At 33.8% G+C, this 15,321-nt stretch overlaps 2 protein-coding genes across 3 annotated transcripts in view; one reads left to right on the top strand and one right to left on the bottom strand.

Annotated features, from left to right (window-relative positions):
• Positions 1–15,321, bottom strand: part of LOC139500700 (transcription initiation factor TFIID subunit 10-like) — a 78,037-nt gene that overhangs the window by 30,051 nt on the left and 32,665 nt on the right. The gene's annotated exons all lie outside the window — the stretch shown is intronic.
• On the top strand, positions 3,461–8,434 carry LOC139500882 (uncharacterized). Of its 2 annotated transcripts, XM_071289772.1 has the most exons (3): positions 3,461–3,692; positions 5,155–5,192; positions 6,923–8,434. In XM_071289772.1, the coding sequence occupies exon 3, from the start codon at positions 6,936–6,938 to the stop codon at positions 8,145–8,147; it is 1,212 nt and encodes a 403-aa protein (XP_071145873.1). In that variant the 5' UTR covers positions 3,461–3,692; positions 5,155–5,192; positions 6,923–6,935; the 3' UTR covers positions 8,148–8,434. The 2 variants fall into 2 exon arrangements, with proteins under 2 accessions (XP_071145873.1, XP_071145874.1); XM_071289773.1 differs by lacking the exons at positions 3,461–3,692; positions 5,155–5,192 and adding an exon at positions 5,202–5,363.

The raw sequence follows: 15,321 nt of genomic DNA on the forward strand, positions 1-15,321 counted from the left end.
TATATCTGGTACATCTTATAATATCGTATTGCATTCCCGAGAAAGGGATGAAGAAAAATAAAATGATGGAGAGGGTGAGGGTATATGCTAGTGAGGGGAATTTTGATAGGGAGTGAATCTGAGGGAATGTGATTTCATAGTAAGGGTAGGATGTACTGGTCTAACGGAAGTGCAGTTTCTGAATTGTCTCATGTAGTTTCTGTTTTCTTCAACAGTCTGATCACTTAAACTATTGAAAATGCTGCCGTCTAAAAGTTCACTTAACAGCCTTTCTTGTTATTGTTTATGTGCTGCTTATATATAAACATTATAGCACTTCTCAGTTGCTAGATAGAGTAGTAGCTTTTCGCATCAAGACTGATGATAAACAAAAGAACAAAACACAAGCCAACTATAAAAGAAACAACAGCATGAGAATAAAACAAAACTGGCAAGAATTAAGACGCAAAATTAACAAAGAAATTGAATTGGCCCACAACAACTATGTTAACAACTTAATAGGCGATATCAAACAAGACTCTAAACCCTTTTGGAAATATATCAACAACCTGAAAGCAGACAAACAGGGAATACCAACACTTAAAACTAAAGATAATAAGACCGCTGAAACAGACCAACAAAAAGCTGAGGCATTGAATACCCAGCTTACAAGCGTTTATACTGAAACAGAATATGAATATATCCCATACCAAACTCCTCCTGCAGATAAAATGAGGAACATCATAGTAACAACCAAAGGAGTAGAGAAGATACTAAAAAATAATAATGCATCAAAAGCGATGGGCCCTTATGGTATAGACCCAAGAGTACTTAAAGAATTGACGGGCACCTAACATATCAGAGGTTATGGTTCACTTTTCCCAACAATCCCTCAACATAGGAACCATCCCATATGAATGGAAAAGTGCGAACATATGCTCACTATTCAAAAAGAACGACAGAACCATCCCAAGAAATTACAGACCAGTTTCCCTAACATGTATTTCTTGCAAATTACTAGAACACGTCATTTGCACAAACCTAATGCAGCAGTTTGAAAAACACAACATCCTAAATAGCCGGCAACATGCATTCAGAAGAAGACACAGCTGTGAAACCCAACTTATTAACGTTATACATGACTGGGCAACTGCCATTGACAAGTAAACTTTACAAATATGGCGTGCCCAAAAACATCCTGAATTGGATTGACGCCTTTCTATCTACTAGATCACAGTGTGTGGTAGTGAATGGGGTTTAATCGGAAACATCATCAGTCCTATCAGGAGTACCTCAGGGAACGGTTCTTAGTCCAATCCTTTTTCTAGTCCATATCAACGACATATCAGAAAACGTAACATCCGAAATTAGACTGTTTGCAGACTACCGTAGCTACGGAAGCCGTAAGGGGACACACAAAACATTAGAAAATATTTTTTTTAATTCGAGATCACGATAAAACATTACCGTTTTACCGAGATCTCGATAAAAAATATATCGTTATCTCGATAAAACGAAATTGTTATATCGAGATCTCGATAAAAAATATATCGTTATCTCGAGAAAACGAAACTGTTATATCGAGATCTCGGATTATTATATCGTTATCTCGAGAAAACAAAACTTTAATATATCGTTATCTCGAGAAAACGAAACTGTTATATCGAGATCTCGGATTATTAAATCGTTATCTCGGTTTAATATATCGAGATCTCGATAAAAAATATATCGTTATTACGGAAGCGTATATTACCCTCGTTTTAATACTTATAATCCATGAAGGCGATATAACTTTTAGCGGGAAACTGCTTTATTTCTCATTACTGCGATTTATTTTTTTCGACAAAATGCCTAACAAGGCATTAAGCCGATTTGTTTTTTATCGCCTTAAAAATAAATCGTTTTAAATAACGCGACATATTATCAAAACGAGAAAAAAAATTACGATTAATTTATAAGTCAATAAAAATATCATGCAATAATAATAATTTGCCTTTTTTTTCTTATTACTGCGATTTATTTTTTTCGACAAAATGCCTAACAAGGCATTTAGCCGATTTGTTTTTTATCGCCATAAAAATAAATCGTTTTAAATAACGCGACAAATTATCAAAACGAGAAAACATTTTAAGATTAATTCATAAGTCAATAAAAATATCATGCAATAATAATAAATTGCCTTTTTTTCTTCGATATATTGTTTTATAAAGCAACACATTGTTTTAAATTAAGGCGAGCAACGGAAAAGTTTACAGCTAAATCGAGATAAATGTGGCACGATTTTAACCTGTTCATTTTCATTTTGACTTTGGAAGGATCAGGTCGCCATCACATTTGAGCATTTTATTTCAAGCAAATGGAGGTAAGATAAGAAACAATTTATTAAATGATATCTCGCCGCGATATAGCCTTGTTGTGCTCATGTGGCGTTAAACAAACAACAATCAATCAATCAATCATTAAGTTATTGTTGTAAAAAAACTTCTATAAAAAGGCTTTTCCACGTGTCTGCCGTAGTATACACACGTTAGGGGAATTTTGTTTTTGATGCAAAAAAAAACACAACCCTTTTTCTCCAGCTGTGAAAGTAAAATGGTCGCCTCATGAAATAATCAGGTTTAACTATAAATTAACATAGGGTGTCACGAAATTTACGTTGGAGAGAGCCAGTCGAGTTCTGATTTTTTTAATTCACAGTTGCGGCAAAATAAGATCCTTTGATGTTTTAATACTGAGTCACTACGAGTTCATTTGAACTATATAGACCCCCTCCCCCTATATAAAGTTCCAATGACTGTTCTTGTGACTCTTGTTACTTCGAAGTGTTCAGCGAGAAAAAAAATCTCGTGCAGTACTGAAAAAATGACGAGGCAGATTAATTATAATTGTTCGGTTAATATAAAAAAGAAGATGTGGTGTAATTGCCAATGAGACAACTCTTCACAAGAGACCAAATGACACAGAAATTAACAACTATTATAGGTCACCGTACGGCCTTTAACAATGGGCAAAGCCCCTACCGCAATGTTTTTGTGTGTGCAATAAACAGTACAAAGACGACAAATTTTGTCAACTGTTTTCTGTTCTTTAGTCAGGTTGTTGTCTCTTTAGCACATTCCCAATTTCCATTCTCAAATTTAGTAAACAAAAATTTCCCTCTATGATCTATCCTTATTTTCCATCTTTTTTTTACAATAAATACTGACATGACGTATTGTTAACTTCGTATTAAAAATAAGCTGTTTTAGTCCGCCATACCAGGAATAAATAAATGACTGTCTAATCATGTTGAACATTACAGCCATCGGATTTGACTATGTACGTTCAATCAAAAACTTTGATTACCTTTCTTGCTAGCTGAAGCGTAACATCGTTCTTAGGTTTACCTTTACTACCCTAATTTGAGAGTGGACTAATCAATTTATCGTCTTTTGGACTAAACTACTTCAAAATAAGGGTAATAAAGGTAAACCTTTAAAGCTAATAACGACTTTACGCTTCAGCTAGCAAGGTTGCTAACAAAAGATTTTGTTTGAACCTGTACATACTCAAGTCCGATTGCTGTAATGTCTGTATTATAAGCTAGTTTAAAAAATGAGGGAAATTTGATGTCACACGCCAAGCTGACAAACTATGGCACTTTATAATGTGATTAAATCTTTTGATCTGTTCTTGTATTTTACAGGTCAGCTTAGAGATCCCTTGCAATTACTGTAAGTATAATATGTGTATGAACAGAGATGTGGTAACGTTATATCATCGTATATGGCAAGCAGTTCTCGTCAAAACTATGTTTAAAACATTTTTCGAAAAATTAACACACTGAGAATTAAAAAAAACCACAGATTAAAAAACCTGAAAACACACACTAAGAATAAAAACATACACATTGAGATATCAAAAAGACGCACTGAGATTACAAAAATATAAATAACACACAGTGAGCTTTGAAAATTACACACTGAGACTTCAAAAATTACACAATGAGATTTATGTACATGTTGTGTGCAAGTTTTAAAAAGTAAAATAACAAAAAATCCGAATTCCAAGGACAATTCTAAAGAGAAAGTCCTTATTATCACATGGCAAAAACAAGGGGATGGCTCAAACACATCAAACGAATGGAGAGCAACTGTCATATTCCTGACTTGGTACAGGCATTTTATAATGTAAAAAATTGTGGATTAAACCTGTTTTTAAAGTTTTAAATACATACAGATGCATTAGAACTCTCGAGTTTCCTAATAATGTCAATTAAAGATACAGGAGATTTAGGGAAATTCTTCACATCTTTACTAATCGTAACTTAAACAGACCTTGGACTGCTGATGACATAAACTTAATCGAAATAACAATTTGAGCCATGAACTCAGGCTACAAATTAAAAGCGAGTTCTGTCTCCTAGTTGTTTAAGATTGTAATAGATACAGATTAGATATGCAAATTAGATCTGTGCGCAGAAAAAGTGCGCACAAATCTCATTGTGTAATTTTCAATTCTCAGGATGTGTTTTTCAGTTTATTTCATCTCAGTGTTTTATTTTCTAATTCTCAGTGTGTAAATTTTTCGAAAAATGGTTTAAACATACTGAGTTTTGACGTGAACGGCTTGCAATAAACGTGGCAATTATGGGTATCCCATACCTTGTTTCCATATCAAACGTGGAATATTAGTAAAATTAATTAACATGAAAAATATACATAATTAATTTATCAATATCTAAAATTGGTGAATGTTGCATACTCATTTCTGAGTAATTTACCTTTGAACCATGGTCTCCAATCATTGGAGTTTTTTAATATAAAGTGTCTTGAAACTTTATGTGAGTCACTGAGTGGCTTGATATATATTTCAGTGCAGATATCTAGCTTCCACTTCTTTTAAAAACAGCGACAAAAAGACTCAAGTCAACATCATTGGAGGTTTTATTATGTTATATTTTCCATTTGTAAACTCAGTTAAAATGTCAAAATATATCTATAACTTTTGAAGCTATTGATACATTTTAATTTTGTTTTAATTTATAAAATGGCAAATATAACAAAACAACGCTCTTCGGTCTTCACCTGAGCACTCGTACATATAGAATAAAAGTATATTAGATTCTTGAAAAAATAAGTATGACATTTATAAAATATAGGTGTTTGCAATAATTCACTTGTTTAATATTTTCAGCTAGTCTATTAGACCTTCCTGAAGAATTAGTGATAATGGTACTTACTTATATTCCTGTGTCGGAGTTACTTTATACAGTCTGTAAAATATGCAGAGGTCTAAAGGATGTTGTGCGAAAAATGCAAAGCTTGTGGACTATTGTAGAATTTGACGATTCCTATACTATAGACATTGCAATGATGGAAATGATCGTGAAAAATAATCAGCTTGTATGTCTCAATCTAAGTAACCAAAATATTACTTTTGGGTCACACAGACTTACCAAATTGATGCTAAAGCTTACTCCTACTATTCAAGAATTGTATGTAGCAGAAACACCGCTAAACAATCTTGCATTTGTAATGTCCTTGCGAAATTTAACCACCCTTGATATAAGTGGGACATCAATAAATGATAACCAAGTAGTAATATTGTCACATGCTTCACAACTGAGACACCTTTATATTTCATTCACTAAGGTTACTGCTGCAACCATTGCAGATTTGTCTCGAAATTTCAAATTTCTTGTCATTTTTGATGCATGCCAAATTTATTTTATGTTTACTGATATTTGTTTGATTGTATCATCATGTGAGCAACTTAGATTTTTACATGTTTCATTCTTTTCACAGTTTGACATAGATCAAGCTGTTCAGTATGTAAATCAACAGCTTTCAATTGAAAGACAATTGAAGCTGACTGTATTTTAAGTTATATATTGTCGCATATATAGGGTATGAACTTTAAGTTTATATATGTACAGTGTATAGACATATTTTGACAACAAATAAGTAAAACTACGCCACTACTCGGTTCAAGTAGAAAAATATGTTTTTTATGACGTTTTTAGACACATATCTTCTTGCACCAGTTGATACAAGTTTATCTTTTAAAACGTATCAACCCTATGTTCTTACTTCAAATCCTAGCATTTAGTGCTGGTCGTTTTGTCCTCAAACTGCAAATACAGATACTTGAATGGTTCAAACAATATTTTTATGTTTACCAAAATACTAAAATCATATGATATGAATCAAATATCATTTTTTGCATTTATATTTTTTTTTAATTGTCGAAGTTCAAATTATTTGAAAATATTTTTATATGGGTATTTATCTGTGGTCACTACGATAAAGATATATATGTGTATAGTGCATATATCTTAAATGTGTTGCATCAAATTTGGAGAAAAATCTCTTATTTTTTAATTTTATTAACAAAAATGCATTGTTTGAAAGAATTCACGGCAATTTTTGAAAGCGTGAAATAAATTATGAAAGTGCTGCTCAGAGTAGGATTGGGAATGATAATCTAAAATTCAGATTTTCAAGATATTGTTTCTCCTTTATTAGTTACAACTGCATTTACTGGTAGTATTAAACTTCAGGGATTTTTTCTATATGTTTGTAAGATGTATGTAGATATGTTTGCTGAATTTGTAAATAAACCAAAAAGGTAACTTCCATGTTCGTTGGCTCATATTTTGTTTTCTGCAAAAAAAGTTGTGAATTTGCGAGATCTGCAACATATTCAGAAAATAGTAATGTAGAAGGAACTGATAAATTAACAAGGTCATAACGAAAGTATTTAAGTACGTGAAGTTGCGTCAACAAAAAGTCATCATGAAATGTACAATACAATATGAACCCCTAATTTAAATAGAATGAAAAGTTGAACTTAAAACTGGCTTTATTCTCAATCTGTGACCTCCAACATGCTTGCCTCATTATAAGCATGTTTTAGTTACGATTTTGCTTTTGAAGTATATAACCGTTTACTTTTTTTTCAGAACATATTATAAAATGGCTGACACTGTAAATCCTTTGCGTTACCCAGGTGACACTGCTTCAACGGATGAGTTAGTTGCTTATTATTTTACTTCTTCATATACGGCTAAAGAAATAGCTGGATTTTTACTTTTCGTTCATAATAAATTTGTTAGTGTTAAGACAGTCTACAGAATGATGAAAAGACTTCGACTGAGAAGATATGGTGCAGAGAGTCCATTGATTAATATCGTTCAAAAGATAATTCAACTGCACAAACAAGGATACTCTAATATTGGATATAGAGCAATGTGGAAAATACTTAATTCTTGCTGTGGCATCAATGCTACTCAGGAAACGGTGAGAATTGCACTGAAAGCTATACATTATGATGGTGTAGTTGCAAAATCTCGACGTCGACTTGTGCGAAGAAGATATTGTAATCTAGGACCAAATTTTTGTATTCACATAGATGGATATGATAAACTCAAACCCTTTAGAATATCAGTGCATGGAGCAATCGATGGCTTTTCTCGAAAAATCATTTGGCTAACTGCAAGTCATACGAATAAAAACCCACGTAATGTTGCGCTTAATTTTGTAGAATTCCTTAGACAATCCAAGCGTGTTCCACGATTGGTTCGGTCAGATGCTGGTACGGAGAACGTTATTATAAGGTCGATACAAATAGCGTTACGTGCAGTTCACAATGATAACATGTCAGGGTACAGAAGTTTTTCTGAGGGGCGATCAACTGGGAATCAAAGGATTGAGATGCTGTGGAGTTTTCTGTGTCCTTACTTCACCACATTCTGGAGAAATATGTTTAAAGACATGATAGATAACGGAGAGCTCAATAACACAAATCCAGTTCATCTAGAGTGTGTACGTTTTTGTTTCCTGCCAGTTATACAACAACATTTAGATATTTTCAAAAATATGTGGAATAGTCATAGAATTCGGTCACAACGTCAAATTGATCGAAACTATGGCGTCCCGGATGTTATGTACAACCAGCCACTACTTTATGACGCTGTCGACTATTCCTATGACATACCATGTGACGAAAGTATCTTTGATGACATTACTAGGCTCTACACCAAACCAATGCTGCCCAGAGGCTGTTCAGAAGAGTTCTGTCAATTCATCCAGCAAATTACAAATGTGAATCTGGATGATTTCAACGTCGTGGACACACCACAGGAAGCAAAAACACTATTTTGTATGCTTACTTCTGTTCTCCCTTGAGATACGAATCATAAACCTTTACTATTTTGAAAAAAAAAGTGTTTATGAAAGCTGTGTTTTGCTAGGTTTTTGATTATTGATTTTAGTTTATTTCTCATCAACGTGTGAAAATGTTCGAGATATATATGAATTCATGGGTATCGACTTTTATTATTCTATCAGAAATCAGTTTATTTTGGAAAATTGTTAACCAACCCACATTTCTGTTTTCAATAGTGAAGAATTAAGTAAACTTATATTATCGTTATGAAAATTATTTGTTATTTGCCGCTGTAAGTAAAACAGCAATCAATTTAAAAAAGACATATAAATATATAACAAAACAGTTATCGTTATGCCACAGACCGTGATGACGACAGCCGAATACATTCCATAATGTACAAATTGTTATATAATTAAACAATATACTAGGTGTCTAAATCGCTCATTCGATGAATCTCTGTTATTGGGCTGTGAAATTGAGGCCAAGATAAGGTCACACTTTAACGATTTCCGGTAATCTAACTTTACTCATAGGAGCCTGAATCGCTAACCTGGTTTTAATAGCTATATATTAAAGACGGCCCAGACAAATAAAATCCCGTTTGTTGTTAGCTTTCATCCTCATCTGACAAATATTTCATCAATTGTCCACAAACACTGGCGTCTTATTGAAAATGATCCTTCCTTAAGCGAGATTTTTCCATCACCTCCCGTTATGGCTTACCGCAGACCAAAAAACCTCAAAGATATTCTAGTATCATCCAAAGTATCTAAACGGGAGATATCAACAATCGGAGGTTATAAACAATGCGGAAGGGGCAATTGTAAGTGCTGCAAAGTCGCCAATATAGAAACCCAGTTCATCAGCACAGTCACAAAGAAAAATTACAACATATTTATAACATCAAATTGCAAAACGCAAAATTGCATTTATGTTCTAACGTGTGGAACTTGCAAATTACAATATGTTGGTGAAACAGAAACCCCATTTAACATCCGACTAAATAACCATCGGTCATTTTATACAAAAGAAAGGAACTGCCCAATTACAAGACACCTTTTAAGAGCAGGACATGATTTTGAAAACATCACATTTCAAATCATTGAGAAAAATCAAAATTGGGATACACAAGGAAGACAAAAAAGAGAGAGATTTTGGATGCACCAGTTACGAACTCTTGAACCTGATGGACTCAATGAGAGAGACGAAAAAAGATTTCAAAGCAAATCAAAACCATAGTTATCTTGAAATCATACAAATTAATTTATAAAAATTCATACAATTAATCGAACATCTATAAATGTGTTAAACTTTTATTCCAACTTCATGTAGTTGTAGCTACAAACATATTTTATGACCGAATTAATATGTTACACCCATCCCTCAAATCTTGTATAGATTAAGCTACAAAAATATTTTTCTGTCATGCATCCGATTTCACCTTGAGAGATGCACACGCCTGATGAAGCTAATTTGTTTAGCGAAATATTGCGTATTTCTATTTAACATCTAATAGAACTTTTTAATGTATCAATTAGTGTGTTTTAGTTATATTCTTAGACATTTATATAATTTTAATTCAGTAACTGTATCAGTTTATTTTCACAAACTGATCCACGCTTAATTAGATTGAATGTTGATTGTTGCTATTTTTAGACATTATATATATATATATATATATATATATATATATATATCAATTTGCAGGAATTGACCGAAAAGCAACAAGAGCGGACACACTTATATTTCTCGCCTGTTCTAATATTCTCATTTTAATTTATGTTGATAATACAAAAAAGATTTTTTTCTTCAAGCATTACTTTAAATTAACATGTAAGTGATAAATGTAATGCATTAAAGTCGAACTAAACCCTTTCACACAGACATGTAGGCTTTACAATCATTCCTAACATCGAATTCCGTTAGCATATTGCTAAAATTTTCTCAGAAACAAACCTCATAGAAAAAAATGAACCATGAAATGATGTCAAGGTAAAATGACACATGCCGGACAGATTGGTACACCCTACAATTATTAAATACGCCATACATAGTTTGACTATCCTAAAGTATCTGAAAAACAGACCAATTCAAAGAAATCCAACATTGGCATATGAACCATGAACGTAAGGTAAAAGTTCGACGAAACAAAAATATTAATTTTAAATTACCCATTTAGGTTGCAAAATCCCGGCAATTTTCCCAGAAGTAACGAGAGTTATTGCCTGTTTTATATATACTAACAGCATTACATTTTTATCCTATTAAGTATGCAAAAACAGCGTTAAAAATACACAATTCCAATACTTGAAATTCAGCTGATTGGTTGATCTGTCGTGATCCCAAAGATTCACAAAGATACATATAAATACATTTCCTCCGCTGAAATGTAACTCCTCAGTGAAGCTATTGTAAAGGTAATATATTAATGTTGACGTAATCTTCAATATCAAATGACGCTGAAACTGTATACCAAGAGAAGAGAAGACAATGAAATGGTTAAAAAAGACATGAATGAGACTTCGTAGACTTGAACCATTGTGCACCTCTTATTGGATCTGCTTATCCTTCCGGAGCACCTGAGATCACCCCCAGTTTTTGGTGGGGTTCGTGTGTCTCAATCTTTATTTTTCTATGTTGTGTTAAGTGTTGTTTGTCTGTTTGTCTGTCTGCTTCTTTTTTAACCATGGCTTTGTCAGTTGTTTTTTTTTTAATTAATTATGAGATTCAACGTCCCTTTGGTATCTTTTGCCACTCTTTTTCTTATTTCGTTTTAGTTCAATATAATTTTTGGGATTTCTATTTAAAAAACATGGACTTTGCCATTGCCTAAAAATGAGGGTACCAATGTTGTATCCGCAACTTCTCCTGAACCACTTAATATTATTTGATAAAACTTTCTCAGGTTCTTCATGATGTAATGCTATTGAGCACCTCCTATTTTGTTTTTGCTCAAAATAATTTTTGGGTTTTCCCCTGCAAAACCATAGACTTTTCAATTGTCAAAAAAACAATCAATACCCAGGGATTCTTACATAAGGTGTAATTAAGAGTAAAATTCAAATCGGAAAGTCCCTAATCAAATAGCAAAATAATAAGCTAAAACACATTAAATGAATGGATACCACCTGTCATATTCCTGAATTGGTACAGGCATTTTCTTATGTAGAAAATGGTGTGAACTAAACCTGGTTTTATAGCTTGCTTAACCTCCCACTTGTATGACAGTCGCATGAAATTACATTATATTGATAACGATGTGTGATCCCAAGTCTAAATAAGTGTAAGGTGACCAGAAGTAATCCTTCTATATATATGTTAGATGACCATTGGTCACCCAAATCTATATACAAATAAGGAGACCACAAGTAATCAAGGTCTATATCGGTGTAATGTGACCAGATTGAATCCAAGTCTATACTTGTGTCTTTATCTAGATACGTGTTAGGTGACAAGAGGTAACCAGGTCTTTATATGTGTATGTTGACCAGAGGTAACCAAGTCTATATATGTGTAAGGTGACCAGAGGTTACCACAGTCTATTTCTATGAACCGTGACCAGAGGTTAACCTAGTATATATCTGATTCTTTAACTAGATCTGTGTAAGGTGACCAGAGGTGACCAAAGTCTATACTTGTGTTCGGTGACCAGAGGTAACCCAAGTCTATACTTGTGTAAGGTTACCTGATGTAACCATAGTCGATATACATGTAAGGTGACCAGGGCTAACTAAGTATATATATGTTAAAGGTGATCAGAGGTAACCCTTGTATATATCTGATTCTATATCTAGATCTGTGTAAGGTGACCAGAGTTAATCCAAGTCTATACTTGAGTTAGGTGTAAATATAGTCTAATCTGTGTAAGGTGACCAGAGGTACCCAGTCTATATATATATGTTAGGTGACCAGAGGTAACCCCAGTTTATATCCATAAACGGTGACCAGAGGTAACCCTAGTGTATATATGTGTCTATATCTAGATCTGTGTAAGGTGATCATAGGCAACCCCATTCTATATCAGTGGGTGTGTTTGGATATACGCCTGAGGCGGCCTATGGTTACCCATAGGTACCTATGGTTTGATATTTTATACACAAAATATCAAACCATAGGTACCTATGGGTAACCATAGGCCGCCTCAGGTTTATATCCAAACACACCCAGTGTAAGGTTACCAGATGTAACCCGTCTATATATGTGTTAGGTGACCAGAGGTCAACCAAGTCGATATACATGAAAGGTTACCACATGGAAACTAATGTCTATATCTGGGTAATGTGGCCGGATACACCACAAGTCTATATCTAAAACTGTGTAAGGTGACCAAAGACAACCCCCAGTCTATTTCTGTTTCAGTGAGAGACCAATAGATTTTTAGGTGGCGGTAGGTTCGGATGAAATTTGAAAAAAGTCGGGACATGATTTTTGAGTTAAAAAAAGGCAGGATGAGCAACTAAGTAAAAAAGGTTTAACTTATTAAAAAGGCAGGACCATTATAGTTTAAATAAAAAAGGCAGGACAAGAAGAAAAGAAGATAGCAACTAAACAAATGCAGGACAAAATGTTTCATCCTAGCACACCCAAACCCACCCCACGGCCCCACCGCCCTGAAAATCAAATGGTAGCTTCCCAAGGTGACAAAAGGAAACCCAAGTTTATATCTGTGTAAGGTGACCACAGGTAACCTAAGTATATATCTGTATTGAGTAACCAGGGTTTATCTTATTTTATATATGTATCACTTAACCAGATTTTGATAAGATGTTTTGATATAAGACCAGACATAACAATATATCGTCTGTTTCTGTGTCAGATGCCCAGATGTTGCCAGTCCCCCCTTTATTGTTAAGTTACATGGTTGTTTTAAAATAATTTGCTGTTTATATGATGAAATTAAAGAAAATAAATATATAGCTGTGTAAGGTGGCCAGAGGTAACCATAGTCTGTATGTGTTAGTTGACGCTTTGTAATCAATACTTTGAAACATCATTTGGTTATACCTTTCTCGTATGATAAAATGGTTATCGTTTAAAGGGATATACAGACATTGACTGGTTATCTGTTATCTCCAAACACCGATTATTTTTTACATTGCCCTTGCTAATACACCGATATTGACATCGGTTACCTCTGGTCACCTTACGGCAGAATTCTATTTTTAGAACCTTAATATTACTACGCAAATAGCACTTTTTCAGAGGTGACCTGTGGGCACCTTTCAGCGTAACTATTATACACGTGTATAACTATTGGAAATCTATGGACGATGCTCTTTCCATAAATATACTTAACGATTGAATGCTTCTATTTGTAAATGCATTGGATTGTAAAATGCGTATATTTTGTATGAAGCACGCTTCCTTCTATAAAAATGTGCGCACGGTCAACGCTTTTACAACTCTATAGAACTACTAAAAAAAGCATTCAATACTTCTTATTACATTTTTTTTGCTCGGATCATGAAAGTACAATTTCTATCAGGTTCTTTCTTTTATTTATCTGTGCACTTTATTGTGGAAGCCAATAGCCTACATATACATTCATGTGGAAGGTCATGACATCATGAATGTTACATTTCATTTTGAAATGAAGGTTAATTTCAGAATAATTATAAAAAAAGAAGATTTTGGTGTAATTTCCAATGAGACAACTCTTCACAAGAGACCAAATGACACAGACATTAACAACGATAGGTCACCGTACGGCCTTCAACCATGAGCAAGCCCATACCGCATAGCCTGTCAGCTATAAAAACACGAGATTGCTGTTTGCTGATCAAATTAACGTATTATAATGAAATACTAGAACACACCCGCGACTTCGCGGGCATTCTATCACATGAATAATTTTAGCGCATATCTGTGTATTATGAACATTCATATTACTATAAATATAAAGTGTATTTGCTTTTTACTTTCAATTCTCAGTTTACTAATCGATCTACGGCGGTCATTGATACATTTCACAGACCCTGTCTATTTAATTAACTCTGTAACCGCCGTGGAAATGATATCAGATAGAAAATACACTTTATTCGTAGTATATACATGTATGTTCAAAGTATACTCCCTGGAGGTAACCGTAGCCAGTGCCTATTCCATAACGGTCAACCATCTCGTGATGGCGTCCGTAAAACTTACGAAGAGATGACCTCAACTTCACCACTTGGAACCCTTGATTTAATAGTTTCCTTGTTAGCAGCAACCCTCTATCAAGAAAATCATGATAGGAAACACCAGCCCTGGACTAGCGTATCAACTGGGAGATATATACTCCGTACGCAGGTGCTGCTGGAATGTTGCTACATAGAAATGGAAAGTTCACAATTGGAAAGCTGAAATCATCTCTTTTATCGTAAAGTTTTGTTTTCAACCGACCCTCATTGTTAATTTCTAGATGTAAGTCAAGATATGAGGCAGACTTTACTGTATCTGTTGTATCCTTTATCTCAAGTTCAATGGGATAGATGCGTCCAACATAGTCACCAAATTTTGAATTATTTAGTGAGAGAACATCATCTATATAGCGGAAAGTAAAGTTGAAGGATACAGCTAACTTCTTTTCTTTCTTCTTAATGTGCGGCTGCATGACTATAAGGCGATGTGTGACATCTTTAAATGACCTTTGTGTAACCTTAACCTTCTACATCATGGTCAAATAATAACCTCTTAATAAAGTAATATATAGAGACGTTATGTTTTAGTCATCTAAATAAGTGTTCTCTAGTTGTAGTAAATATTTATCACTTCCTGAAAGTTGACGTTTACGGATTAATAACTCCTACAAGGGTTATCATAGAACCGGGCCCAAATAAAGATTGTAAAGCTTAAAAAGAAAGGTCTCCTCAATTTTCCTTTATATGCAATTGTTTGAGATTTTTGCAAATAACTCGAGTTTCCCACCTATTTTGGGGAAAATAAGGATCTCAGAATTTACTGTTTGTCACTTGCTTAACCACAATATTTTCAATATTTTCTCAGAATCTTTTATAAAGAAAATACCATACCCCTGTCCCCCCCTTAAAGTAAGATGGTCGGTCTTTTAATACATTGTTACTTGGATGGTGAATTGTCTCAATGGCACTCATACCACATCTTCTTTTTATGAAAAAAGGTCAAGGATTAATGACACATGTCAGACTGATGTGAACTAGTGGAGCATCTGTATACCAAATATTAAAGACCATG

Source organism: Mytilus edulis, chromosome 13 (genome assembly GCF_963676685.1).
Source record: "Mytilus edulis chromosome 13, xbMytEdul2.2, whole genome shotgun sequence".
NCBI classification, from domain to species: Eukaryota; Metazoa; Mollusca; class Bivalvia; order Mytilida; family Mytilidae; genus Mytilus; species Mytilus edulis.